This window comes from Protopterus annectens, chromosome 10.part0 (genome assembly GCF_019279795.1).
Source record: "Protopterus annectens isolate FY-2018-M chromosome 10.part0, PAN1.0, whole genome shotgun sequence".
Taxonomy (NCBI): domain Eukaryota; kingdom Metazoa; phylum Chordata; order Ceratodontiformes; family Protopteridae; genus Protopterus; species Protopterus annectens.
The window spans coordinates 1766037862-1766065490 of NC_056744.1; the positions used below are offsets into that span (position 1 = coordinate 1766037862).

The 27629-nt window shown below is 39.7% G+C and overlaps 1 protein-coding gene across 2 annotated transcripts in view; it reads left to right on the top strand.

Annotated features, from left to right (window-relative positions):
- LOC122814000 (arginine--tRNA ligase, cytoplasmic-like) overlaps window positions 1–27629 on the top strand; it is a 641564-nt gene that overhangs the window by 567553 nt on the left and 46382 nt on the right. For both annotated transcript variants that reach the window (XM_044086583.1, XM_044086582.1), the window contains exon 11: window positions 8909–9008. In XM_044086583.1, coding sequence (XP_043942518.1) covers window positions 8909–9008 — 100 coding nt within the window. The remainder of the gene's footprint in view (window positions 1–8908; window positions 9009–27629) is intronic.

The following is a 27629-nucleotide window of genomic DNA, read 5'->3' on the forward strand; positions in this document are numbered from 1 at the left end:
AAGTAAAAATGTTTTTGCAAGGGTAGTTTTGGCTGCTGTAGTAAAGAAATGTTTGTTTCTATATAAGAGTCCCATTTTTTTGATGAGTTTTCTTTATATTTTGCTGTATGTGGGGGTCAAATGAAAGTTTATTGTCAATGATAACACCTAGAAGTTTGGTTTCCTGCACTATTTCTATGACAGTGTTGTCAGATGCAAGGATGTTGAGATGGTCAGTGACAGGGGAGGTGTTTTTGGGAGAAAGAGTACTAGTTTTGTCTTCTTTGTATGAAGAAAGAGTTGGGCATTTCTTAGCCAGGATTCGACTGCAGTGAAGGACTGTTGAGTTTTTGAAAGTTGTTCTGGAAGTGATTGAGCAGTGCAGATTATGGTGGAATCATCAGTGTACTGAATGAGGGTTCCAAAGTGGGAGGAAGTGTGAAGGTTGTTAGTGAAAATGTTGAAGAGTAGGGGTCGTAGGATGGAGCCTTGTGGGACTCCAGTAGGGTTGTGGAAAATGAGTGAGAGCTCATTGAACCATTTTCACTGCTTATTTACAATCCTTGAGGGAGCTCTGAAACCATTTTACTGTGTTATGTGAGAAGCCTAGGTTAGACAGTGTGCTCAAAAGTAAGGGGTGAGACACTGTGTCAAAGGCCTTGGAGAGAGCAAGGAATACTGAGGCTGTATAGCATCCTGCATCTGTGGCCTTGTTCACAGTGTCTATAAAAGATAATAGGGCTTTAGCTGTGCTGTGGGCTACGTCAGAAGTCATGTTGGGTTTTGGTTAACAGATTGTTTTGCAATAGATATTGCACTACAAGCTGATGGATACCCCTCTCGAAAATTTTGGATATGGATGACAAGGTGGGTATAGGATGGAAATTGGATGGATCAAAAGAGTTGCCTCCTTTGTGGATAGGGATGATGCGAGATTGTTTCCATATGGTAGGTACTTCTGATTTGGATAAAGACCTATTTATAAGGATACTGATTGGGTAGGTGACTGAGTTAGCAGTCAGTGTGAGGTAATATGGGGGAGGATTATCAGCTGAAATAAAGCAGGGTTTTAGTTTTTATAGTATCTCTGATGGCAACCCTGGGGGCATCCCTAGATGTAGGAGCAAACCTGTCTAGGACAACCCCCGTAAATAGAGTAATTCTCCCAAAAGTCAAGAAGGATGGAAAATCTGATGAGAGAGCAAGAAGTATCAAGGTAGAAAGATGATATTCATCTTCACAACTTGGAGATTGTTAAAGACTCTGGCCAGAGTCATCCTGCTCCTCTGCCGAGCTCTAAATCCAGACTGGAAGGGGCTGTTGATGCCACATTTTCACAAATAAGATCTGAGCTGAATGTGCACTGCTTCCTCAAGGAGCTTATGAACAAAAGGATGATAAAAGTCCAAGTTGTTAGAGTTTGAACCAGCCTTTTTGAGAATCAGGTAAGGAAAACGTCCTTAACATGATACAGAATAAGACACTTTTTCAAGTGAGTTACTGATATTCTGAAAAAGTGAAACAATGACCCCAAAAGAAGCAAATATAAACTTAGTGGTATGGAAATCTATTGTACAAGTAGTGGTGTACATGTCAGAAATCAAGGAGATGAGGTCATCATGGTCAGGGATAATGGCAAACTCACACCATCCATGATGGGTGTTCCTCTCACAATGACACATGTCAGTGTGATGAGTCCCCAATTCTAAAGATGCCCCACAATATGAAACAACATGGCAAGATGATTTGCTGCAGCAGAGATCTCATTTTAAAGATTGGCACACTTTTTGTGATTGATCTCTGTCTGGTAGTCAGACACACGTGAGTCCAGTGTAACCTTGTCTGCAAGTGGACCAGAATGGAGACATCTATGTCCTAACCTATGTCCCATTCTCCAGAGAACCTGAAGAGGGTGGTCAGATCGAGGCTTCCTTGGGACAGGTGAATAGAGCATATATGGCATGAGAGACACCTGTTAGAGAGCTAGTGTAAATGACTGGCTGTAGGCCTTTGCAAGTCCCTCTAGATCAGTAGCCTCATGTTAATGAAGATGCTGATGTAGGACAGAAACAAAAACCTCAAGTGCAATTAAGTGAAGATTCCTGCTTAGCACCTGACCAGTCTTTAGTAGCTCATGGCAGGTTTGGTCAATCCTGAATTAAATAGTTGAATGATCAGACTAGGTATCTGGTTCCACCTTCAAGTCACATTCAAACCTAGCTGGAAGACCAAATCAAACATTTTGCCAAGAGAATGGATATTTCCTGACTGAAACCAAACCACTTCAGGATATAGAGAAACTCCTTCACAAAAGTCACTGATACCCCTTTAATTCTGATGTTGAACTCTCCACAATTCTTCCATTGATTATAAGACAGAACCAAGGAGATGAGAAAATCAGTATACTCTTTTAGGAATTCCACACTGCCAGGTGGAAGGCAGACGAGGGAGGCAGCCATAAGTTACTCCTGCACCAATGGTATACTGAAATGACTTAGTCATGCTAGCATTTACCTGGTTTGCATTGAAGGTTAACCACCTGAGTGGGATAAAAGGCAAATAAGATAATGGCTACCAAACCACCCATCTGGTCAGGCCTCAGGTGCTGAATAATGGAAAATCCAGGAGGAACCAGTATCCCCAGTATAGGACCAAAGTTTGTGTCCAATCAGGTCTCAGTAATAAATACCACATCCTTGTCCCACAGAGATCAGACAATATGCCTGTTGTATTGCACAAAATTTGGCATTTGAGTAATGCATTGTTCTAGGTAACCGAGAGGAGATGATTCCATCTGTAAGCACATCAGAGAAGTTGGTACAGATAGGAAGCTGCCTGAGCAAAAACGATTTAACTTTTCCTTGTTCTGTAACAGGAACTAATTACAATAAATGTGGGTTAAATAGCCATACCTAGATTTACCCAACTACTACTGTGTCCAGAACCTGATGTATGATTTTTTTTTAAATACTCAACCTCTAACTCTATCTGTTAATAGGCCATGACAGCTTTGAGGGACAGAAAGGACAAAGAGGTAATTTATAAAAGAAGTGACCTTCATTGCTTTAAAAGTAACCAGGTTCAAAAAGACAGATCAGCAAACCAAATTAAAACAGTATTTGAGATATATAAGAAACGTAAATGTTAGCAAACAAATACTATACAGGTAGTTGAGGTTTGCACACACGCACAGGAGCACAGTGGGCAGTACAGTTTCCCTGATGAAGAACTGGGAAACCATTGCTTGTGCCACATGAGGAGGGATAGAACTACTTGGTGAGAATGCCACTTGTGGAATCGAGGACACAGCCTCCACTGGCAACTCATTGTATATCACTCTCCCTCACCTTGCCATGTTTGGGCTGTTTAGGCAGTGGAAACGTAGGAAAAAAAATCCTCAAACCACTCATGATGTCATTAGAATAATGTTTTTTTCCTGTTTGACCCTTGCCCCAGTGATGACAGAAGAAGGGGCTAACAATTGACAAGAGTGAAGCAAAAAACAGTTCCAAAAAGAGGGACAGCAATTCAGCAAATAGTTCTTCTACCTCTGCATATAAAAGTGCAACCCAAGTGCAGTTGTGTAATTAAATATCCAGATATCCTGTCCAGAGAATTACTTGTAAATATCAGACTGTTTAGGACTATAACCCTGTATTAATATGCTCCACCAATAGGTCTACTTGGCTATTGGAATATTCCAGGTTGCCAATTTACACTATGCTCTGTTTACATTAGTGGAATGGGCATGATTTATTTTCAGAGGGAATGATGGCCTTTAGGGAAATAGATTGTCAAAACTATATGTCAAAGTATATTTTGTTTATTCTTTCAAATATGCAACCATCTTTGGTTAACCTTCCTAATTCTGAGGTTAAATCAAGTCTGTTTATTTTATTTTTATTTTATTTATTTTACATTTGTTAACCGGGCTAGTCCAACTGGATATATTTCCATTTTCAGTAGAGGCCCGGGGAGAAAAGCTCCACATGAAGAAAAGGTTTGGAAATGAACAGCTGTTCTTTCCAAGTCAATAAGCCCTCAATAAAGTGTGCTTACGATGCTGTAGATGTTGAGAGAGCTGCTTTTGACTGGAACTGTCATATGTAGGAATGCATAGTAATGCCTGGGTTAGGCTACATACCTTCCCAAAGGATGTTAAGGCTCAGCTTGTAAATGCCCCTGTATAAAAAAAGATTTCCAGATTTGGAAAGTCCTCAGGTACAGGGCCTAAGGAGGTAAAAGAGAGCGAGGCAAATTAATGCAAAGGATTAAGCAACTGTTCTTGTCTTCTGTTTACAAGCACCAAAGAAATTATCCATCCAACCCAGAGCTATTCTTTCAAAAACTCTGTGTATAACCATCAAAAATCTTCAAAGCAGCAATGTCTAAAAAAATTGGCAAGGGGATACTAAAAAGAAAGGAGATGGGTATTAAGGAATCTCCTTTCAAAAGAAAAACTAAGACTTTTCTTGTCTCCTGCCTCCCACCCCCTCCCCACCCAGCCTTCCTCCCAAAATTGCAGACACACTCTTACATCTTCCAGTTTAGAAATCATCAACTTCATCTGCTTGGATGGTAAGTACCTTACAGTACAGATGCAGGCTTCAATGGGCATCCCTTCCCATACAATCTGTAATTCCTGTCCCTACAAGGAACTAAATTCATCCTCTGCCTCATTATTTCAGAGCTTCTGATTCAAGGAGTTATGCAGCCAGTTCACATTTCACAACAAAAAAGTGCTTTTAAAACTCCAGACTGTTTCTGATTTCCAGAAAAGAAGACACTTGGGGGCCCATTTTACACAATTACAAACAACACCTTTGTTCTTGTTCCAAAATTCAAAATACTGACCATACAAACTATCCTCCCCCAACACTCCTTCACCCAGTGTCCCAGTGCTTTCCCTATCACTCTAGAACCCAAAGATGCGTCCCCTGCACTGCATCGCACAGTGACTCGGTGTTTTCTACATCACTCTAGAAACCAAAGATGCCTCCCCCATGCTCCATCACCCAGTGTCCCAGTGCTTTCACCATCACTGTAGAACCCAAAGATTCCAATCCACACATGTATATTTTTAGATTCTGGGATTAAATTTTTGGTTTAATTATTTACACTTTTGTCTGACTACCACCCCAAAAGTCTTCACCAAGTGCCTCCCCCATCATAGACGTTTGCAGTCTGCAAGGCATTCACATATACCCTTACCCGAACAGTTACGTGACTGCAGCTCTCACCAGCCAAGACACTGTGAAATCCCCAATTTGTAGTGGATCTTCTCAGCAATGTGTGCTTCAGGATATGTTTGAAAAATGGATCCTTGGTCTTTTGTCTCAGGTTGTCTTCTTAGATTGAATTCTGGACATATCTCTCTTCTTAGATTGAATTCTGGACATATCTCTGATGACACCCTTTCTTCCTGCAAGAAAAAAGTACTTTCTTACCATCATCATTTTTTAAGTCTCCCTGTGAAAAAAGTTCCACAACAAGATCATTTCAGAGTATTCTCAGTTTTACAGCTTTGTCCATCCTCACGACACTCTTGTCAGACTCCACATGAGAAAGATTCATTGTTTTTCCTCAAGTCTGTTTGGGTCCAAAATCTACAGTACCTAACTTTTCACTTTCCTGTGCTCAACTCTGTAAAGAAGGAATTCAATTGGTGGGCCAATCAAGTCTTGGAAAAAGCAGGACTTTCCCCCACCTCCTCTCACCACAGACACCTCAAACTTAGCATGTGGGGCAGTTTTGCTAATAGTCCAGGTCTGGGGGCTCGGGGAGCCATATATCAGGTACATAAATGTAAAACAGATGATAGTCTTGTTAAAGGCACAAAAAACGCTATATCAGCTTTGGAGTCCTGGCCATCTGTTAGTGATAACAGATAACACCATGGTGATTTGGTACATAAACACATGGGGGGGACAAATTCCTACCCCATCTGCAGACAAGCCAAGATTGCCTGGGATTTAACAATTTAGCACAACTTAACTCTACAGTCAGCATACATTCTGTCGAGCAGAACACAGTAGCAGACTCTCTGACCAGATCAAGGATATACCTCCACAAGTGGATTCTGAACCCAGAGGGAGTGTCTGAGTGGATGCAGTTAGCATATTTTATAAAAGTCTTGTACGTGAAATAACTGCCAAACCATAGGAAGACATTCCTTCACAACCAGTTGATTTGTAATGACTCCGTGATTAAAAGCTCTGCTTAACAGCTCCAGATCTATGGTGACTGTCATTATGGAGTTTGCATGCTTTTCACATATCTTCATTAGTTTTTCTGCAGGTACGTTTATTCCACCGTACTGGTCACATTGTGGCTTCAGCAATGACTGCAAAGAGTTTGAGACAGACCAGTTCACTTATGCGACTAACAAATGAGCACATTAAAAAATGGTCCTTTTCATGGGTCAGCATTTGCAGTATTCTTCAGTTAAATTGTATTGCTCAGCCCTGTTAATATGCCTGCTATTGGAACCTTCCTTGTCTCCTTTCTTTTTTAGTAATCTCTTTTTGAAAGAAGTATTTTACCTTAGACTTGCACCTCCATAGGAGGGTGATTGTCGCTGACTGAGGTACAGTCTCTGTTCTGTAGAGAATGACACCATTTCCCTTTGGATCAGTTTGGCTCACTGAATTGAAGTCCTGGTTACACAACAGTCAACTCTGTCTTGGAGGGAGATGAAGCCCTGACTGTGACCTCAGTGACTTGGGTTTGACTATTGACCACAGACATTAAAGATGCAAGCCAGGTAGGTAAGAATGAGCACCCAATGGCAGCCTATTCACACAAGGGAGAGGAACAAGACTAAACCCTCTGTTCTGGTATCACCTAATGGAAGCTGGATGGCTCAAAGAGCACAAGGTAGGCTAATAGCAGAGCTCTAAGCTCTGCTGAATAGTGAGGAAACAGCTGCATCTGTGTATGGATATGCAGAAACTGTCTCTGGAAAAACAGGGAGTTTAATGCCACCGGGAGAAGGAACACAACACAAGTAGAAAATCTGAGCTTTCATGGATGATGATCGAGCTTTTCTCCCACAGGTGCCTCTAGTATGAAATGAGGAAAAACAAGGAGTCTGTGTGGGATGGAGGAGAGCAGAGTGGTTAAGGCAGGCAGGTAGAAGCCAAAAAAGTAATTTTTTGTGTGGAAAATTGTGCCTCTAGTGGCAATGACTGTAGCTGGAAGATGTCTGTGTGGATAATAATGTATGTTCTGTCTTTATGAAGTATTTCATAAGAATAGGACGACTTTAATTGCGGGAGTAGTCTTTATGCCCGAGGTCATGTTGTAGTTTATTTAGGATGAGAAGGTTCAGTTGAGCGACTTTAATTGCGGGAGTAGTCTTTATGCCCGAGGTCATGTTGTAGTTTATTAAGGATGAGAAGGTTCAGTTGAGCGACTTTAATTGCGGGAGCAGTCTTTATGCCCAAGGTCATGTTGTAGTTTATTTAGGATGAGAAGGTTCAGTTGAGCAACTTTAATTGCGGGAGCAGTCTTTATGCCCGAGGTCATGTTGTAGTTTATTAGGGATGAGAAGGTTCAGTTGAGATACTTTTTAGTTATTGCTGCACCATGTGGATCCTTGGAGTCGGCTTGAAGGGCTGGCACTGACTGAACTAAGGAGTTCGGAAATTAAAACAACTGTTCTGATTGAGCAGCAGACTATTTCCCTGTGATTAAATGGCTGCATTGGTCTCTTTGGTTAGGTCTAGTTATTTTCCACTACAGTGGAGCTAGCAGTTTTTTGTCTGGGGTTTCAACAGAGTAAGTTTATGAGACAGCATCTTGGATGTACCTCTGTACCTTTGCCAGATATTATAAGTTGTGTTGTCAGAACAGGCCTTTGAGTGGACTTTTGAATGTATGGTAAAATGTGTTCTCATGGGGGATGAAATAATAGTGTAAACTGTCTTTTGGCTACTGCCATTAGGGGGCGTCCCAGCAGATCACCAGTCTGCAGATTGAATGGCAGTGGAGGTTTAATGGTGTGAAGTTGCCAACCTGGCGCTGAACCTTCACAGAAGGCACACATGCAAACATCTACTGCATCTCTTTAAAACTCATTTAACCACAGGTAGGACATGCAGACTCCACATAGAAGGTGCTCCAGCCGAAAATCAAACCAGAGAATCTCTTGTTGTGAGGTGACAATGCTAACTGCTGCACCACCATGGCCAACATGGGGATGAAATAATCAGTGTAATATTATATATTTGATAATAATATATTTGAAAGATTAAATGTTGTTGTATCTTTCGGCTTAATAATCAGTGTAATATTATATATTTGACCTCATTCCTTTTCCTCAAGTAGTTTGCACCAACTTTTCCTAATTTATTGGTGTGTGTACGGTCACACAATATGTATTTCTTACAAGGTTGCTGGTTGCTTGAATGAAAAATGAGTTGGCACTAAGGTGACAACTGAACCTACTGAATACATTGGGAGCTGTGATTAAGGAAAAGAAGAGGCTGTGGTAAGTGGGTGGACACTATGAGTAGTGTAGCATAGACACACTGTAATGCCATCTACTTTACAGTCCTCATATTTGTTAATATATTGCATCTGAGAGAGGCATTTTCCATACAGTTAGTCATTAATGAGGGGATGGCAAAGACTGACACATTACTAAGGAAGATGAGTGAGCAAGTTATTTCGGAGAGTCTGTAAGAATCAGTCTCCACTTTTGCTGCATGTGTGGCAGCTAAAAGCTGCCCATATGATCTAGCAAGAAGTAATTACAGAGACGCAAGTCCAATCTCTGCTTAAAAAATGCTGGAGACATTCCCAGGGTCATATGCCACTCTGCATATGTGATATCTTGGACAGATGTCAATGGAGGTCAAATACCTACTTGACATAGTGAGTGCTTTATATAGCTGTACTCTCATTCTTTGTACTTTTATGTTTCTAGAAAACATATTGGATCAGGTGACACTTATCAGATAAAAGATCTTCTAGAAGAAGCTCGGAAACAATCCATGGACAAGCTGAAGGCAAAGAAGCGAGACAAGGTACATTAATTGGTTTCATAGTGTCTTTTTAGAGCAGTAAAGTATTTGACTGTGGTGATTAAGTAAGAATGACCTTTAGTATAGAGTAGTGTTTCATTATTTTATAAAAGTGGTATAAAATTTGCTTAGCTTTATATGTTGTACAAACAGTGAGAATTCTCCCTTGTTTAATTTCTCCAGACATTTAGCGTTTTTTGAAGCATAGCCGGAATTGAACCCATTCCTTGTCCATTTGTGTTTACAATTCGGGAGGGCACTAATATTTGCCAAGTGTGCATCATACCAATGGCCTCATCCTGTAATTCATATTGACTTACCTTTATTGATATTATATTTAAATATGTATGAAAATTTGTCTTTTTGGTACACTTACTCCTTGGACTACTGGAATTATCTGGGTGTTATTTTTCCACATTTCTGTGATTTCTGCTTTTGTTTCTTGATGTTTTATAATTTTACATCTTCCTGTACAGAAACTGTAGTCATTATGGGTAAGTGTTTCAGTTGACAATGCTACCACTGTCCTTTTTCTTTTAGCTTCAGTATCTGGCTTTCTTTGTTTTACTTTTTTAACATTTGTTTTCGGTAACCCTAAATGATCATTACTTCATTTTTGGCAATTCTTTGTGGTTCATGTTTCCAGTACTTGTCATCTTCTTGTGTAGTGTAGTGTCTGTACAGTTTCCAATGTATCCATCTTGCCATGTTGTCTTTCAGAATATGATTCATTATCCACAACTGTAATATACATCCAGCCACAAGCCATGCATGTATTTTTATTCTGTGATACAAAAGCTACAGTTGTCAGTTTATCCCACTGTTCTGTAGGTTTTATGAACCATTTTATACACAGCCCACCATGCTGAGCTGCCATTTTTGGTTTAAGTCCACCTTTCGTTAACCATTCATGTGTCAAGTCTTGGTCAGGACATGTGACTGTTCCATTAGTTCTCTACAGGCTGCTTGTTTATGTATTTACTTGCATATTTTTGTTGACAGAGCTAGTCACCCTAGGCCTGGTCTGTTTTCAGGGGATGCCTGATGAGGTAGTCTCACTGATTAGGAGTAATTTGACCAGAACAGTGGAGAAATTCCCTTTCAGGTTTTTAAGCAATGCTGTTGGGTACCTTCTGGAGAGGGGAAGAATATGCACATGATGGAGGAGCCTATAATGGTGATTTACAACGTGTCATGGAATTTGACCACATTCACAATGATTGTGGTGTTAAAAGTTTACAGAATGACAACTCAGTAGACCTTTAGACTTGATGCCATTTAAGTTCTAACAAGTTTCTTGTCACTACAGTTGTTGCTGAGTTAGAAAGATATGCTTGGAAAGAAGCTAGACTACAAATAGATGCTTCAAATGCAGGCCTTAGAGATGTGGCTAGTGAAGGTGAAATCAAATGTCATTAAGAATCAGAAAGGGGAGGTTCACAGAGTTTGTGAGATGTACTAAGAACATCTGTAAAAGTGGAAGGGTCTGCGATTGCAGGCGAGGCAACTTGGATCACAAGCTGCAGTAAGACCGCATTTAATGAGGATAAAATATATAGGAAGTAAAATGATTCTGCTGATCAGTATTTTTTGTGGAAATTGGTATTGCACCTTGTGGAAATTGGTATTGCACCTTGCAGGGCTTAAAGTTGAGAATATGCATGCATGTACTTATGACATAGTCATTGAAGGGACTAATGTTTTGTTGAACTGTATTCAGTAAATTGGGTATATCTTGACTTCCTAATGCTAACCATGTTGCCTGTATTGTCCTGTTGCTCCAGAAAGTCACTTAAAAATGTTAGTGGAATAGGGTGAAAATAAAATGTTCCCCGCAATGCACACCCCTCGCATGTGTATCTTCACAAGTCTATGTTAAAAGATCAACTTTTTAAATAGTGAAATTTCATATGATCGCACTCCTATGATCAACTATTTAAAAAAAGTCGAACATATCCTCATTTACTGAAACAGTGAATTGCCCTGAGATTGCAGTATAGTGGGGAATAGGAAATATGCCATTTCCCCCACTGTAGTGCAGTCTCTGAGTTGGTATATAAGATCAACAGGAGGTGCTGGGGGTCTTGTTCCACCACTAAAACACTGTTTCTGAATTTTTAGGTATGTTCAACTTTTTAAATAGTTGATCATATGAGTCTGATTATATGAAATTCGACTATTTAAAAAGTTGATTATATGATATAGATACATATCCTCACACCCCTGTTCTCATTACATATTGCCTTTGTGATCACAAAAACTCTGAAAAGGTGTCTCTTTTCAGTGAGTTGGTGCAGTCTCAGAATCAGGGCATTTAGAGATCTTGGGAGTGGGGAGAAAACCGATTTCAGGGGTGCAGTACGGCTGCATTCCCTTTACATATCAGTCCTTATATGCACACAGTGGCAAACCAGGATCAGTGAGCTAGACAGGGGTATGCTGTTGTCAGTAAACACTAGGTCAGTGAACCAAAGTAGACCTAACTATCTAGTGAGAGGCAGAAAGGGAAGCTGTGTGCTAATGGCTGCAGAGGAACTGTAAGATACAGAGGCAACATATAAAATATTTTATTTGTGGGCAGGAAGAGGGACAAGCTTCCAGAGTCTTTCAAGAAATAAAATATTAATTATGTAAAGAGAAAGGGCAATTCAACTGGAGTACAAAACCAAATGTACCCTTTGCTGAAGAGAACGTAAATATTAGTCTGAATTTGATATTAAATGCCATGTGCGTTACAAGATGAAGAACTTGATGTGAATGGAAATAAAATTTATAGGATACAGAGGGAGACAAAGAAGGCATTAGAAGTGACAAAGATTGGTCTAATAAACTATGTAGGAGCAAATGTATATATGTCAGATGAATGTCTGTAATTAAGTTATTTTCATATATTACAAGATAACAGGTAGTTCTGCAAAAGAAAGTGAAGAAACACAGAAAGAAGGTGGAAAACTGAACTATTGGAACTGCCTGGGTATAGGTAAAAGACCATGAAAATGACAAAATGAAACAGAAAGAAAGGGTAGGATGAAAGTACAGTTTTGTAAAATCTTACCATCATGGTAGATGTCCTTGCCTTCAGCTCTGCAGTATTCATTATGTATGTGATTCCCTGCTATGGAATCCCAATGTCCAGCCAGTCTACCAAAGCCTACCATTGCTTTAAGGTACACTGAACTTCAGCCAAATACTCCTGGCGTAGTGTAGGGCATAAAGGTGATGCTCAGGTATACCATCCTTAGAACTGACTGCCTCAGTAGGAACAACAGTCCAAGGAAACCCAAAGAGAACCTGCATATCCAGGAAAGAAGACAAACTAGGGGGATAGAGGGAGGGAGTGAATACTGCAGAGGTGAAGGCAAGGACATCTACCATTATGGTAAGAATTTACACAAGTGTACTATGTCGTTGCATTCACTGCTGCAGTGTTCATAACTTATGGGAGAGGCCAAAGCACAAGAAGAAACTTGGGAGGAGGAAGCAGCAGAAGAAGCCATGAAGACTGGCATCAGCAAACCCAGCTCTAGCTCTGGAGATACCATCCAACTGGTAATGTTTGGTAATGGCAGCAGCAACACCAGCTCTGGAGATACCATCCAACTGTAATGTTTGGTAAAGGTATGCACAGAAGTAAGGTAGAATGGCAGCAGCAACACCAGCTCTGGAGATACCATCCAACTGTAATGTTTGGTAAAGGTATGCACAGAAGTAAGGTAGAATGGCATCAGCAACACCAGCTCTGGAGATACCATCCAACTGTAATGTTTGGTAAAGGTATGCACAGAAGTAAGGTAGAATGGCAGCAGCAACACCAGCTTTGGAGATACCATCCAACTGTAATGTTTGGTAAAGGTATGCACTGAAGTAAGGTAGCAGGGCAGCAGCAACACCAGCTCTGGAGATACCATCCAACTGTAATGTTTGGTAAAGGTATGCACTGAAGTAAGGTAGCAGGGCAGCAGCAACACCAGCTCTGGAGATACCATCCAACTGTAATGTTTGGTAAAGGTATGCACAGAAGTAATGTAGCAGGGCAGCAGCAACACCAGCTCTGGAGATACCATCCAACTGTAATGTTTGGTAAAGGTACACACAGAAGTAAGGTAGCAGGGCAGCAGCAACACCAGCTCTGGAGATACCATCCAACTGGTAATGTTTGGTAAAGGTATGCACAGACGTCCAGGTAGCTGCTTCAAGAATAGAATTAGCATTTAAGCCTTTGAAAAAATCACCAGAAGAAACCACACCTCTATTACAATGAGCCTTTACAGAAGAAGGAAGGCTCTTGCCATGAAATGTGTAACAAAAAGAAATGGCCTTTGAAATCCAAGAAGAAATATTTTTCTTGGAAACAACCAATCCTACAGACCTAGCATGAAAGGAAACAAACAGTTGATCAGATTTTCTGATAGCTTTAGTCTTATCTAAATCAAATTTGAGCTGTCTATGTATATCCAAAGTATGCAGCACCCTCTCACGGTCAGATTGCACAGGGGGAAAAAGGTAGACAAATTAATAGACTAGGTGACAACTCATTAACTACCTTGGAAATAAAAGAAGGATTAGTATGCAAGGACACCCCTGCCCTCAAGGAATATCAAAAAAGGTGGACAACCATTATGGCTTGCAACTCAGACACCTGTCTGGCAGAAGTAAGAGCTAACAAAAGAACTGTCTTCCAAGAATAATGTTGCAAGGAGGCTGAAACCACAGGCTCAAAAGGAGCCTAAGTCAGTTTCTGCAGAACAAAACTAAGATCCCAGGGAGGAAGGACAGGCTTCCTGGGAGGTCTAATATTAAGGATGTCTTTAAGAAATTGCTTAGCCTCAAATCTAGAAGGTAAAGGAGGAGTTAAAGGCAGACGGGCAGAAAGAGCTGATAAGTGGACCTTAACAGAAGAATAGGCCAACCCAGCATTGAGCAACTCACACAAATCGGAGAGAACCAAAGGAACATCCACTGTGAGTGAATCCATTTTACAAGAGAGACACCAGGTAAAAAAACTCTTCCATTCAGATAAGTAGGATTTCCTGTTCGTAGGTTTCCTGGCCTCCTGTAGGACCTGCAGCATGTCTTCAGAAAAAAAGGTGTCTATGAGGAATCAAAACCCTGTCACCCACAGTGTCAGTTGAAGTGTGGACAGGTGGTGATGGATGAGAGATCCCTTGTCTTATGTGAGTAGAGGCACCCTGTAGGGTAACTTGTGATGCCTGCCCTTGGCAAGATGCAGAAGTAGAGGGAACCAGTGCTGTTGCAGCCAAAAGGGAGTCACCAACAAGATTTTGGGAGCATTATGTTGAATCTTAAACAGGACTTTCAGAAATACAGGAAGGGGAGGGAATGCATAAAGAAATATCCTCCTCCAAGAAAACAAGAGGGTGTCCGCCTTCCACAACAGAGGACCTGGGACTCCAGCATAAAACGGAGGAAGTTGATTGTTCAGAGGGGAGGCAAAGAGATCTACTTGAGGAATACCCCACTGGTGAACAATATCCAGAAACACATCCCTGTGAAGCATCCATTCATGGGATTGAGTGAAGGACCTGTACAGAGTGTCTGCTACAATGTTTTGAGCTGAAGAAATATAAACTGCCTGAGGAGTCACTTGATACTGGCAGCCAGATCCCATTACAGAAGAGGTAGCTGGCAAATAAGGTAAAATATTGTTCCCCGCTATTTGTTATTGTCTGTGAATACCTTGAGGGGGCCCCGCGAGAAAAGAGGATGAAAGTCCTGAACAGCCAGCATAAGAGATCTCATCTATTTGACACAGATGTGCTCCTTCTGCTGACGAGGCAACCACACTCCTTGTACCTTCAGGGAGCCAAACGTTGGTCCCCATCCCACACTGAAGCATCTGTGAACAGTTCCTGAGGGAGAAGAGGTGGATAAAAAGGTAGCCCTGGATTCAGAGACAACTGTTGAATCCATCAGAGAAGTTCCTTCTCGAGACAAGGAAGAAGAGAAACTGTAAAGTCTAGAGGATGTGCATGTTGAGCCACACCGACTTCAAAAACCACTGGAACTTTCTCATGTAGAGTTTGGCCAGAGAGAGCATTGAAATGGTTGAAGCCATGAAACCCAGAGCGCTCAGAAACTTCCTGGCTGTAATAGAAGCCAGGGATAGAAGAGTTTGAAAGTAAGACATGAGAGTCAAGGCCTTTGAAGGAGGTAGGGATGCCAGCATTAGCACCATCTGAATCCTGCAACCCAGAAAGACATGATCCTGAGAAGGAGTCAGAGAAGACTTTTTGAAGTTTATACCGAACCCCAGGTTCTGAAGAAGAGAAACAGCAAAATGAAGATTCTGCAAAAGGACCTCTGGAAAGGATGCCTGAATCAGCAGGTCATCCAAGTAAGGAAATATTTGAATCTCTTGAAGCCTGCAAAAGCAATCACAGCAGCGAGGCATTTGGTGAATAACCTTGGTGCAGTAAAAAAAATTGTATTATTGTGATGTACATTTAATCTCCCATTATACTGCCACCAAATAATGGCACCAGGCACCGTTTCTCTTCAGTCTTCAGTCATTTGGCTTCCAGGTACAGTTGCTCTGCTGATTCCAGTTCGAGGTTTGACCTCCAGGCACAGTCTAACTCCAGATGGATTCTCAGGTCCTCTGAAGAAAAGGTGGACTGTCCTGTCTCAGCTGGCTGTACATCCTCAATAATAAACTGGATATCCTCCAAATGGCTGTTCTGAGCTGAAGCTGCAGCTAAGGCTGAAATTATTGCTTCCTTAGTCAGGTTGGCATGCACCAGTCCTCTGGCTTCACAGTCCTTGGACAAATGGTTCTTTATCAGTAGTCTTCTGCAGACATCTTTGCCTGCTGTCCTTGACTAACTAAAAATGAATAAAACTGTGGTGAACTTAGATTCTTTGTTTGCTTTGTGGCTGTTGAGAGCACACACCCTAATGAAAACTATCCACAGGCCACAAGTCCAATAAAAAATCCCACACCACTGGCAACAATAATTGTGATATACAGTTAATATCCCACTATACTGACAAATGTGACGTCTACGACTATCCTGGCTCAGTAACTGAGGAACTTCAATCCTCACTACTGAATCCAGTGTGAGACTGTCACTTAAACACAAGTAATATGTCACAATTTTCCCCTAAGAGCACAACAGGAACAGTGTCTATAATCTTGGAGTGGACTGTATACTTCTGTCCACCCCTAATATAACTCCTTATTTTACACACTCCAGAGCAATTTGTCACAGTTTGACCTCTGATACACTCACACTTTAATAATAAATTAAATCCCATACATCCAAACACTACTGTGAAAGTCTGACACAGATTTCAAGCTGTGCCTCTTCCTCAAAATAAAATGGTAATGCTGCCATTAATCGGAGTGTCTTCATGCCCTTGTAAAGGGGTGTCCAATTATGAAAATTAGATATTGAAACAAATGATAGCAAATGACCTAAACGGCCAGGCTTTCGGAGTGGCCCGGGAAGTTAAGGCAACTATAAGCACTCTCAAATCACTAAAGAAAATAAAACACCGATTGACCAGCCACAATGTAAGTTAATAAAAATATTTAATAATGAGCAAATTGATTAAGAATATAAAACAGCAATTTCCAATAAACAAAACAGAAGTCAAGCACCTGGAAAATGAAATCAATACTGAAAGATAGAAATCCAGCATTTAGAAAACTCTAACTGATGTAACTGATTAGTTATAATTTTCTATCTGACTAAAGAACAGTGTCCCTGATCTAAACTAAATTATTACAGCAGAGTAAAGGCAGGCTTTTACAGTTTATGGCAAGTTCTTTTTTGGGCATTCACTGCTTAGTACATCTGTGAACTGCAACAGGCTGTTATAACTGGCAACTGACTGACTACTGTAACTGACAGTTAACTGTCTTCAGAAGGCTGTTTTATAGACTAGCCTAACAATCACAACTGTTCCAATTCTAATTTCCATTTCATATTTTGAAAATCAACCAACAACTGTTTACTAAAGTTCCTTCCTGTCTTTCAGCTTCTGATGGTAACACACAGCAACTGTCAACATTCCAATGACATCATCTGCAGTTCAGCGGAATCTAAGACAGTTTGCCTTTAGAATTTTTTTTCACAAACATGTACTGTTAGAAATGTAAAAGGACACTGTTCAAGTCTTTAAAACATTCTGTACAAACAGATCATAAGTCAACATGCATCATAGCTAGCCATGCTGGCATATAATACACAGGTTAATCTGAAATTGTGTACAAAACCTCAGCCAGACATGCTAGCACAAATGACAGTGTCTAATTGTTTCACAATTATCATAAAACCTTTTGAGTTTTCTATCAATGAATATGGATAATGGATAGGTTTTTGAGCTTTGTGCTGATATTGTATGTCTAAATGGCAGATGTATCACATCCTTATGAACCTTTGGAATTCTAAATAGAGTGGATGAGATTGGGGCTGATGAAGTTAAAAATTCAAATAAATCCATTGTAATAAAGTTCTGCTTGAGATACTCATTTAATTATATCAGCTATATTGACCATGTTGTCCATAATCACCAGACCAACACCTTTATCTGGTTTCATGACTCTAATGGGAGGGGTCCTTACTAAGTTCTTTTAATAGCCTATACTTATCAGTCAAGCTGAAAGTAACTTTTCTTTTTGTCCCATCACATACTTTATGAATTTATTTTTCACAGTTCTTCTCAAAAAGTAAAATTAAAGGATGTATGGAGGGGATTGAAAGTACTTTATTCCTGACTGCATCGTTTATTGTATGATACACATCATCCCTTCTGCCAAAGTAACATTTCAAGTTTAATTTTCTAGTAAACATATTTTAACTGTCAAAATCTTAGCTATATTACCACTGGAACACATGAACCCTTTTTCCAATAAACTGAAGTGGGTATTGATTATATTGAGGTGCCTGTAATTGAAAATATTGAAACCATTTCTCATAAAAATCACCCTGTCATCTACCACAGTAATAGGCTTCTTAACTAATTGTACTGACTGTTCCTGTCCCTGACAATCCCTGGACCATCTCTGTGATTTCAGGTTTGTTAGTTGCCTCTTTTTTTGTTGGAGTGATTGATGTGGTTGTGTTTCCACCTGTTTCATATAACCCCTTCGGTTGGCTACTGAGACCTCTGCAGGAGAGGAAATTCTACAGGGTCATCTAAATTCTGTTCAAAATAAACTTGTTCAGCATTTTTGCTTGCTTCCCCACCTGAATTACCAACATAAACTTAATTTTCCTCCATAGGGGTATTTAAACCAGTATTGACTATACAATTAGGATTGGCATTCCCCAATATCTTAATTGGAATCTGATAAGCAGTACAAAATGTTTTGGCTTTCCTTTAGACAGAAAGAAAATTGAAGACCTTTGATAAGCAGTCTACAAAAAGTTTAAAGTCCAGGTCGAAAAGTCTGAAAAGCTTAAAAGGATAGTCAGGGACCCAGGAAAGGACTTCTTTAGTAGTTTTCCTCAATACACAGGTTAATTACAGGAGACTAGCTGTAGAAATTCCCACTTCATCAGAAGAAGGGGTTCAGGTAACCTGCAATGCATCTCCGAGACCAACACAGACTCAGAGTCAGGCTAGGTAAGCCTTCATCTGTCTCAAACATACAAACACAGGCTCAGAGTCAGGCAAGATAAGCCTTCATCTGTCTCAAACGCGTCTATATCACGTTATCGAAATTTTACTAAATTGAATCAATAAAGGTTGACTTTTATTGATTGATTTAGTAAAATTTCAAATAACGTTAACAAAAAAAAAATACCTAAATGGCATAGGCACCCCCTACTTAAATATACCAACTCCGAGACTGCACTACATTGAGGTAAATGGAACTCTTCCCCCTTATGGAGATTTACGTTTACTTGCACAATGTTCTTCACTTTTGATATTGTCGTGCCGACAATATCAGACTTGATATTGTCGGCTTACGACAACGTGAAGTAGACCCATCTCAAACATACCAGCACAGGCTCAGAGTCAGGCTAGATAAGCCTTCATCTGTCTCAAACATACCAACACAGGCTCAGAGTCAAGCTACTGTAGAAAAGCCTTCATCTCTGGGTATCTGTGAACATTCTGTACAGATATAAAAGTAAAACAAGTCCATTCTCCTGCTAACTCCGTCTGAGTTTTGCAGCATTTCAAAGCTATACTACACAGGAACCAGCTATCATGCAAGTCATCAGGTTCCCATCCTCAAGTTTTTGTTTCATGAAACTCTTAAAGTTATTGGGGAAAATTGTAACTGGCCAACATTTGGAATCTCACATCTGCTGGAAAACTTGGAATATGTAGAAAGAGTATCTATTTGTAGGATTTATAGAAGAAAATTATAAACATCTGTATAATCCAACATCAGCACATAGGTGAGCCGATCTTTTGTATACGTTTGAGAGAGGCAAGCACTTTTCTGTATCACCTTTAAATATGATCCTAAAATGTTATTTACCCAGAATCAAATGAACTTATTGTGTCTATAATCATGCAAGGTTCATTACTTGTAATAAAAAAGGGCACATTAGGGAAAGGATGTTTATGTCAAGTACCTTAGCATTAAGTGCTCAGAATCAAGCTTATATCTTCTCTTATCAGGATTTAGTCTTTGAAATCTTGCTGGAGATCAGTAACTCTGTGGCTCATTCTAGAGTGAAGGAAGAGCTATCAGCCCATGTTAAAATAGAGGCATGCATGGACTTGCAATCTTAAAATAGAGGCATGCATGGACTTGCAATCTTAAAATAGAGGCATGCATGGACTTGCAATCTTAAAATAGAGGCATGCATGGACTTGCAATCTTAAAATAGAGGCATGCATGGACTTGCAGCACTTAGCTCTGCCTGTGATTATCTACATGCAGTACCCACAACAGCCATGAAAAGAATGCTATATGAAGCAAGCTCATGAAGTCAGATACCCCTTTTGTCAGTGATCGACTCTTTGGTTCCCATAAAGTCAAGCCACTGAAGTCCTGGTGGCAAAAGGAAAGACTGAAGGACCAGCAACAAGAGCATTTATTGTCCAGCTGTCCCTTATTTTAATAGCAACTAACCTTCTGGTTTACTACTAAAATGTGGAAAGTAAAAAAAAAAAAAAAAAAAATGGTTGTCAAGAAGTCGAAAAATAATGTATCCATAATTGCTACCTGCCTATAATTCCAAACGAGCTTTCTCCAACACCCACATTGACGTTAGACAAAAAAGCAGAAGATGATGTCAGACACCCTGGCTAGTTTGTTTAATGCCTCCTAAAACTTTTAATTGTATAACACAAGCTTTTACTGTTTTGCAGGGGGCAAGCCCCCCTACACCCCCTGCAGATTAAATATACCAACTCTGAGATCGTACTACAGTAAGGGAAAGGGTAAATTTCCTGATCGCCACTGTTATTAGAACATCGATCACATAGTAGAGAATGCACACTACCATTTGTTACTGTGGATTCAAGCATTACTGGATCGGCATTATGGGAACTGGGAAACACGCATCCGATCTTCACAATTTTGCATAAGTGCCAATCCATATTTTAATAGTAAACATATATATATATATATATATATATATATATATATATATATATATATATATATGGGTCCACTTTATTTAGTTGAAAACTCATTTAATTGAAGCTGAAATCATTGACACAAATAAACTGAAAGCTCACTTCACTGAAAAATCATTTCACTGAAACTCATTTCATTGAAAGTGATATATGGCATTTTCCCCACTGTTGTGTGATCCTGGAGTTAGTATCTAAAGTAAGGGGGGCACAGCCCCCCACATTGGGGGGGTTAGCCCCCCCACATATTGCAAATGTTTTAAAGCATACAGATGGATACTTACAAGTGCAAGGAATAACTATTTCCAGAAGAAAACATATGGCCAAACTATGTGTGGGGCTTTGCCCCCCACATCCTTCAATGTAGGGGGCTGTGCCCCCCACCCCCCTTACTTTATATACTAACTCCAGGATCGTACAACAGTGGGGAAAAGGCCATATATCACTTTCAACTAAATGAGTTTCAATGAAATGAGTTTTCAGTGAAGTGAGCTTTCAGTGAATTTGTGTCAATGATTTCAGCTTCAATGAAATGAGTTTTCAACAAAATAATAAAGACCCATATGTATGTATACATGGGATGTATATATGGGTTGTGCAGGTCTTGTCCCTCTCATGGTGGGTGCAGGGGACTTAGTCCCCCTGCAAAAACACTTGCTTTGGTTGTATGCACTTGTCTGTCTTTGTTTTACAGGCAACACTTTAGATGTTGCTGTTTGCTGCTGCCAAGACTATGTGGGGTTGATGTTTGTTTTTTGGTAATGTGAGGGTCAGTGTTTGTCAACACTTCCTTATAAAATCTTAAATATTTCAAAAATAATAATACTGACGTAACAAGCAACCAAAACAACAGTAATAATAATGAACACTGCCTCACAAATAACTGAGAATAAATTTAAAAACACACTTTCATCACAGAGATGTAAATGTCAACACATCATCAAACTGTAAAAACAATATAGAAATATAAAAATCTCACGAATCTTCAAAAGATCTAGTCTAGATCCCACAAACATACATATTAATCAGTTAAAACTCCTAATTTAAAAATGTATATAAAATTGTCATTTAGCCCTGATTTCTTTGAGGGCATTTAATAAAACCTGTCATCTAAATTATTTAAGTTCAAGCTGAATTTCCCTCTTTCTATGCAGAAAATCAATTTTTTTCTTGGAAAGCCAAAACATAAAATTAACATTTTTTGAATCTGCAACATTCAGAAGTGTGAATATGAAAAGCATTTAAAGACTTTTGTTATTCATATATCCTAACAACTTAATTGTTTTCTTCACCTAAAATTTTTCACACTCATTGCAAACAGCAATATAAATAACATATCCTGAACTATAAGTGAAATACTGGTGATGTTACCACTTTATCTAGAGATGCAATATCCCACTTACGGCCATGTGCAGTATTCCTTCATAAAGAATAATGTCCACATCTATATATTGACTTTTTGTCATCCGTGCGCTCTTTTCCAAGTATCTGTTTAAGATATCTATGTCGTTGTGTCACGGAGTTGAGAGTACTACCCAACCTGCTCGCTAAAAAATCTTGAGACAATATAATTGTCCAGTTCTCATGTAAAATGGTTTTAATATTTCAAAAGTCTAGTGGGAAACTAAGGGCCATTGCTGTTTTCCACTGGACATCTCTAGGGGCTGTTACAGTAAAACTAGAACAGGCAACATAATCAAAGACTTTTTTTAATAACCTCCTTTATACTAAAGTTTGGAATTCCTCTAACTATACATTTCCATTCCAGTTACCTTACTTCATAAGTAACAACATTGGGATCACTAGTTAGAACTACAAGATGTAAACCTGCCCATATACAATGCCTTCCTTCATTTCTTTGACTGCATACTAGTATTATATGCAAGACCATTACTGGTTACATTTTTATAACTCATTTTAGCAACAGCAGTACTATCACTGTTCCTATAAATCTCTACAGCTAGACATTTAATACTAACACTAAAAATACATTCTCTCAGTTTTAAAAAGGTAGTAGCTTGGTCTACCTGTAATAAAAAAAAAATTAAAATTGTTCCATGGTGCTTTCTTACATGAAAAAGTCATTCTACCAACATTTGGCACTTTGAAACTTTTTTCATTTGTCTATATATATCAACGGGAGTGCTACAGAATCCTGAAAGCCCAAAATCCTTAGACCAAAATATCGAAAGTTCAAAATACTGAAAACACACAGGATACCAACACTTACTATATTCCAGCACAAGTACATACAGAAACAAATAAAAGACAAACCATATTACTCTTCTCCAAGTGACTATACACACTGAGCAGAGTGGATAAGAGCTGTTGAGTACAACTGTTAGCTGAGATATATAAGTATCCTGTTTTTTTATTATTTATACAGATTATTGTTTCTCGCAATATATATATATATATATATATATATATAGAGAGAGAGAGAGAGAGCACTTTTATTGTCTGTTGCTTACTTTTGAGTGTATTTTATTGTTATTAACTAATCTGCACGGGTAACTGATTTGTTTGCAGTTAAAAGCATTCTGTATCTTTACAAATCTTTATCTGTTTAAAAACTTTCATTTTGTGGCTTTCTCTAGTGCTTACTGTGTCTGTAGGCTATTGTTTTTAGCTGAAGCCTTTCTTTACCTTGGCTAGATTGTGTTAATTGTCTGCTGGCTAGTGGGGGCTGGTTCTTTTGTGTTTTTGTAAAAAAAAAAAAAAAAGTTGTTGTTCTGGTATTTAAGCCCTAACTTTGATAGGGTTTCTGTCTATACACACTGAGCAGAGTGGATAAGAGGTGTTGACTACAACTGTTAGCTGAGCTATATAAGTATCCTGCTTTTTTATTATTTATACAGATTATTGTTTCTAGCAATATATATATATATATATATATATATATATATATATATATATATATATATATATAGCACTTTTATTGTCTGCAGCTTAGTTTTTGAGTGTATTTTATTGCTATTAACTAATCTACATGGGTAACTGATTTGTTTGCAGTTAAAAGCATTCTGTATCTTTACAAATCTTTATCTGTTTAAAAACTTTCATTTTGTGGCTTTCTCTAGTGCTTACTGTCTGTAGGCTATTGTTTTTGTCCCCACCCTCCCAGTTGGTGTCTTGCTGTTATACTTAGTGGCTTTGCAGTTGCCCCGCCCCTACTGTAAATCTCATCTGTGATATTCCTCCCAGTCTAGTGTCATTATAGCAATAACCCATGCCTGGGTGTGGGTAATGCGGCATTTACCCACGGATGGCGTGGTTTGGTCCCGAGGGCGAAGCCCGAGGTACCAAACAAAGACAACCGTGGGTAAATCCCGCATTACCCACACCCAGGCGTGGGTTATTGCTATTATACTATGACATTATTTAAGAAAAGAAATAATTACTTTTCTTAAATAATGGCATTGTATAATGCCTCTTTGCTGCCCTTCCGCAGCTGGCTGGTATCCGCGGCAGTTCTGCTGTACTGAGCATGCCTATGCAGTACATCAGAGCTGTCAAAAGCAACGGAGAAAGCAAGATCTCCGTTGCTTTTTACTATGTTAAATGGGTTTAACATAGACAGCTTTAAAATAAGCAACGGAGATGTCTGTTGCTTATTTTAAAGCTGTCTTGCTATGTTAAACCCATTTAACATAGCGAACAGTAAAGCAATGGAGATCTTGCTTTCTCCGCTTTTTTTTAACCTTTCGCTATGTTAAATGGGTTTAACATAGCGAGACAGCTTTAAAATAAGCAATGGACATCTCCGTTGCTTATTTTAAAGCTGTCTCGCTATGTTAATCCCATTTAACATAGCGAGACAGGTTTAAAAAAAAAGCAACGGAGAAAGCAAGATCTCCGTTGCTTTTTACACACTGTGTCGCTATGTTAAAGGAGTTTAACATAGCGAGACAGCTTTAAAAAAAGCAACGGAGATCTCCGTTGCTTTTTTTAAACCTGTGTCGCTATGTTAAACTCTTTTAACATAGCAAGACAGTGTTTTAAAAGAAACTTACACTAATGGAAAAAGTCCGGGCGACCGGACCTTTTTCCATTAGTATAAGTCGATTTACAACATGCAAGCTGGCCAATCAGCGTGCACGTTTTGGAATATTAATGGGGGGGTCATGGTATAATAGTTCATTCTACCTAGTACAGAGAGAACATTTAATAAGGCCTTCTGTTTCTCCTTTTTCCCTTTCAGAAAAAAAAAATTTGTTTTTTTGCCTGAATCTCCTTTTGTTCTGGCTGTGCTTCTCAAACATTTTGGAAATATAGAGTATATTTCAGAGCATTTATTCTAACTGTAATTGCCCTTAATATTGCTACAACTCAAGTGCTGTAGGTTGCACTGCATCTGAAGTGTTTGTATGTTTCAGCTGCTTTTCTGTATATATATATATATATATATATATATATATATATATATATATATATATATATATATATAGACTTGTCTGTATATGTAGACTAGCTACTTATTCTGCTGTGTTACTTCCTCGTTTTTCAGTTGTGCACTTGCCTTGCTTCATTTAAAAAAGTTTTAAATTGCTAATTTTGTAGAGTTTTAATTGCATTTACTGTCTAGGACTACACACTCAAGTGTGTTAGCCTTTTCTGTGTTTATTTACTGTATTATTGCATTGTTTAGCCTGTTTCAACAAAAAAAAATACTATCTTGTTTGCTCCTTTCCCACCTTTTCTAGCCAGTCCATATCCCAAGCTTTGCTTATCTCAGGACTTTATTTTCTGTGCTCAGAGCTGTCCAGACCTTGCATTGGTAGAGGGAAGTCCTATTTCCTACCAGTGGGACTGGTGAGCATTGTGCTGCCTATCTAACACTAGAGGAGTGGTTTCCAGCTCTGAAATTGTAATTTTATTAGCCTTTTGGGCTGATTTCTATCCCTTTCAACTTTCTGGCTTAAAAACGCATGTGTTTGCACATTTTTCACATCGTGCAGCACTACGAGGCTACAGTTAAACTATTCCAGGTGCCAGAAAGTCTGCTCTTCAAATTTTCCCTTAAAATTAGCTGGTTTCTCAGAAGTAGCACTAAAATCTGAACCCCTGTGACTAGCACTTGCTTTAGAACCTGCTGGAAAGCATTAGGAAGCCTGAAACAGATACAAGCACTCAGCTCTCCTTGTCAATAAGAAGAAATTAATCGTAGGCACTAAACAGCCTATAATTGCAAAGTACCTTGCAAAGGTAAGGGAAAACAGCTCTTAAACTTTACATAAAAGCACCTAAACAGGCATGTCCAAGGGTCAGCTTCCGGTGATTTCTCCTGTCCACCTGGTGAATCTGGGCATACTGGAGCAATGTGGCAACTGCCTCATGTACACAGACAATCCTCTCCTCCTACCACCCAACACTACAACCTGCGAGAGATGCACTTACATAGCCAAACTGGAAGCAAAGCTCTCTCCGGCCAAGATTGTGCTAGACAGTCAAGAGGAGAAGGTTAACACCTGCATCACACCTCAAGCAACTCATAGCCCTTCAAAACCAACACCATCAGCACCCACACATAGCAACACTAAACCCACATATGCAGAGGCCCTTAACATTAACCTGCCCAAGCAACAAGGACCTCCAAAGCCAAAACGCAAACAAACACCAGTCACAACCAAAGTGACACATAGCTCACAACACCAGTGTGCCACCCAACAACAGCCCCTAAGGCAAGACAATGTACCCAACACTTTAGTCATAGGTGACTCTATAGTCAGGCACACTGATGTCCCACTCACCAGACTGAACAAGGAGAAAATTACAGTCAGCTGCCTGTCGGGTGCCAGGATCTGCCACATAATGCATGCACTCAAGTCACTCCACAACAAGTACAAATACGACTCTGTCATTGTCCATGCTGGAGTGAATGACTTGAGACGTACCTCCCTGGACTACATGAAAAAAGATATGGAAGAGCTCTTGGATCGTGTGACCCAGGCAGGTATGACCCTAGCCCTGAGTAGCATCCTGCCTTTGCCCAGAATGATACAACAGTATAAGGACAAAATGATTGACTTCAACAATTGGCTAAGCTTCTGGTGTCATTCAAAGGGGATCCAGTATTTGTCTGCCTGGGAAGACATGATTGACAAACCACGATGTTTGCCAGAGATGGTCTGCACCTGTCACCCCTGGGATTCAGGTTACTGGCTAAAGCTCTTGCCACCCCTATAGTGCCTTTTTTAGGCAAGGTTCAAAGGATAAAACCACCACCGTAACAGATAGAAGCAGGCAAAATCTGAAGGTAATGCTACTCAATGCTAGAAGTCTAAACCTCAAAATGCACTCTCTCGAGGCACTCCTAAAAATGGAGAACATCGATATCTGTGCAGTAACTGAGACCTGGTTCAAGGCTCCAGAGACCACCCCTGCAGTACCAGGCTACAATTCTTACCACACTTTTTGGCCAGAAAACCAGGACCGAAACACTAAAGGTGGAGGAGTGTCCATATTCACCAAGGATATTCACACCTCCAGGCTAGTTGCCCAACACAATGCATCTGAAATTCTCCAGGTGCAACTAACACTAGGCAAGACTGCAATCCAAATTGTAGCTTGTTACAGATCCCCAACCATGCCCCAAGATTCTCACTACACCTTTCTAAACATACTGGAAAATATTAAGATACAACCAAACACCCTAATACTGGGTGATTTCAACTACCCTACCATTAATTGGGAAAACTACTCGGGTACCTACTCCTTTTCCCAAGGGTTCTTGAAATTCATAAATTCCAAAGCCCTGGATCAACTAATCTATTGTCCCACCAGGGGCACCAATATCCTAGACCTGGTCATTACCAACATGGGAGATAGATGCTCCACACCAGTGGTCACCCCCTCATTGGTCAGGTCTGACCATAAGCAAATCACTCTTGACATCCACATCCCACCCCCAACCCCAATAAGGAAACCTCCTTAAAAAACTTCTCCAAAGCCAACTTCAAGCTACTGAAGTCAGAAGTGACAAACTTCACAACACCCACGCAGACGGGATCTGGAAGTTCGACTGCAGAAGCCTACACTAAGGCACTGTACGGGCACATC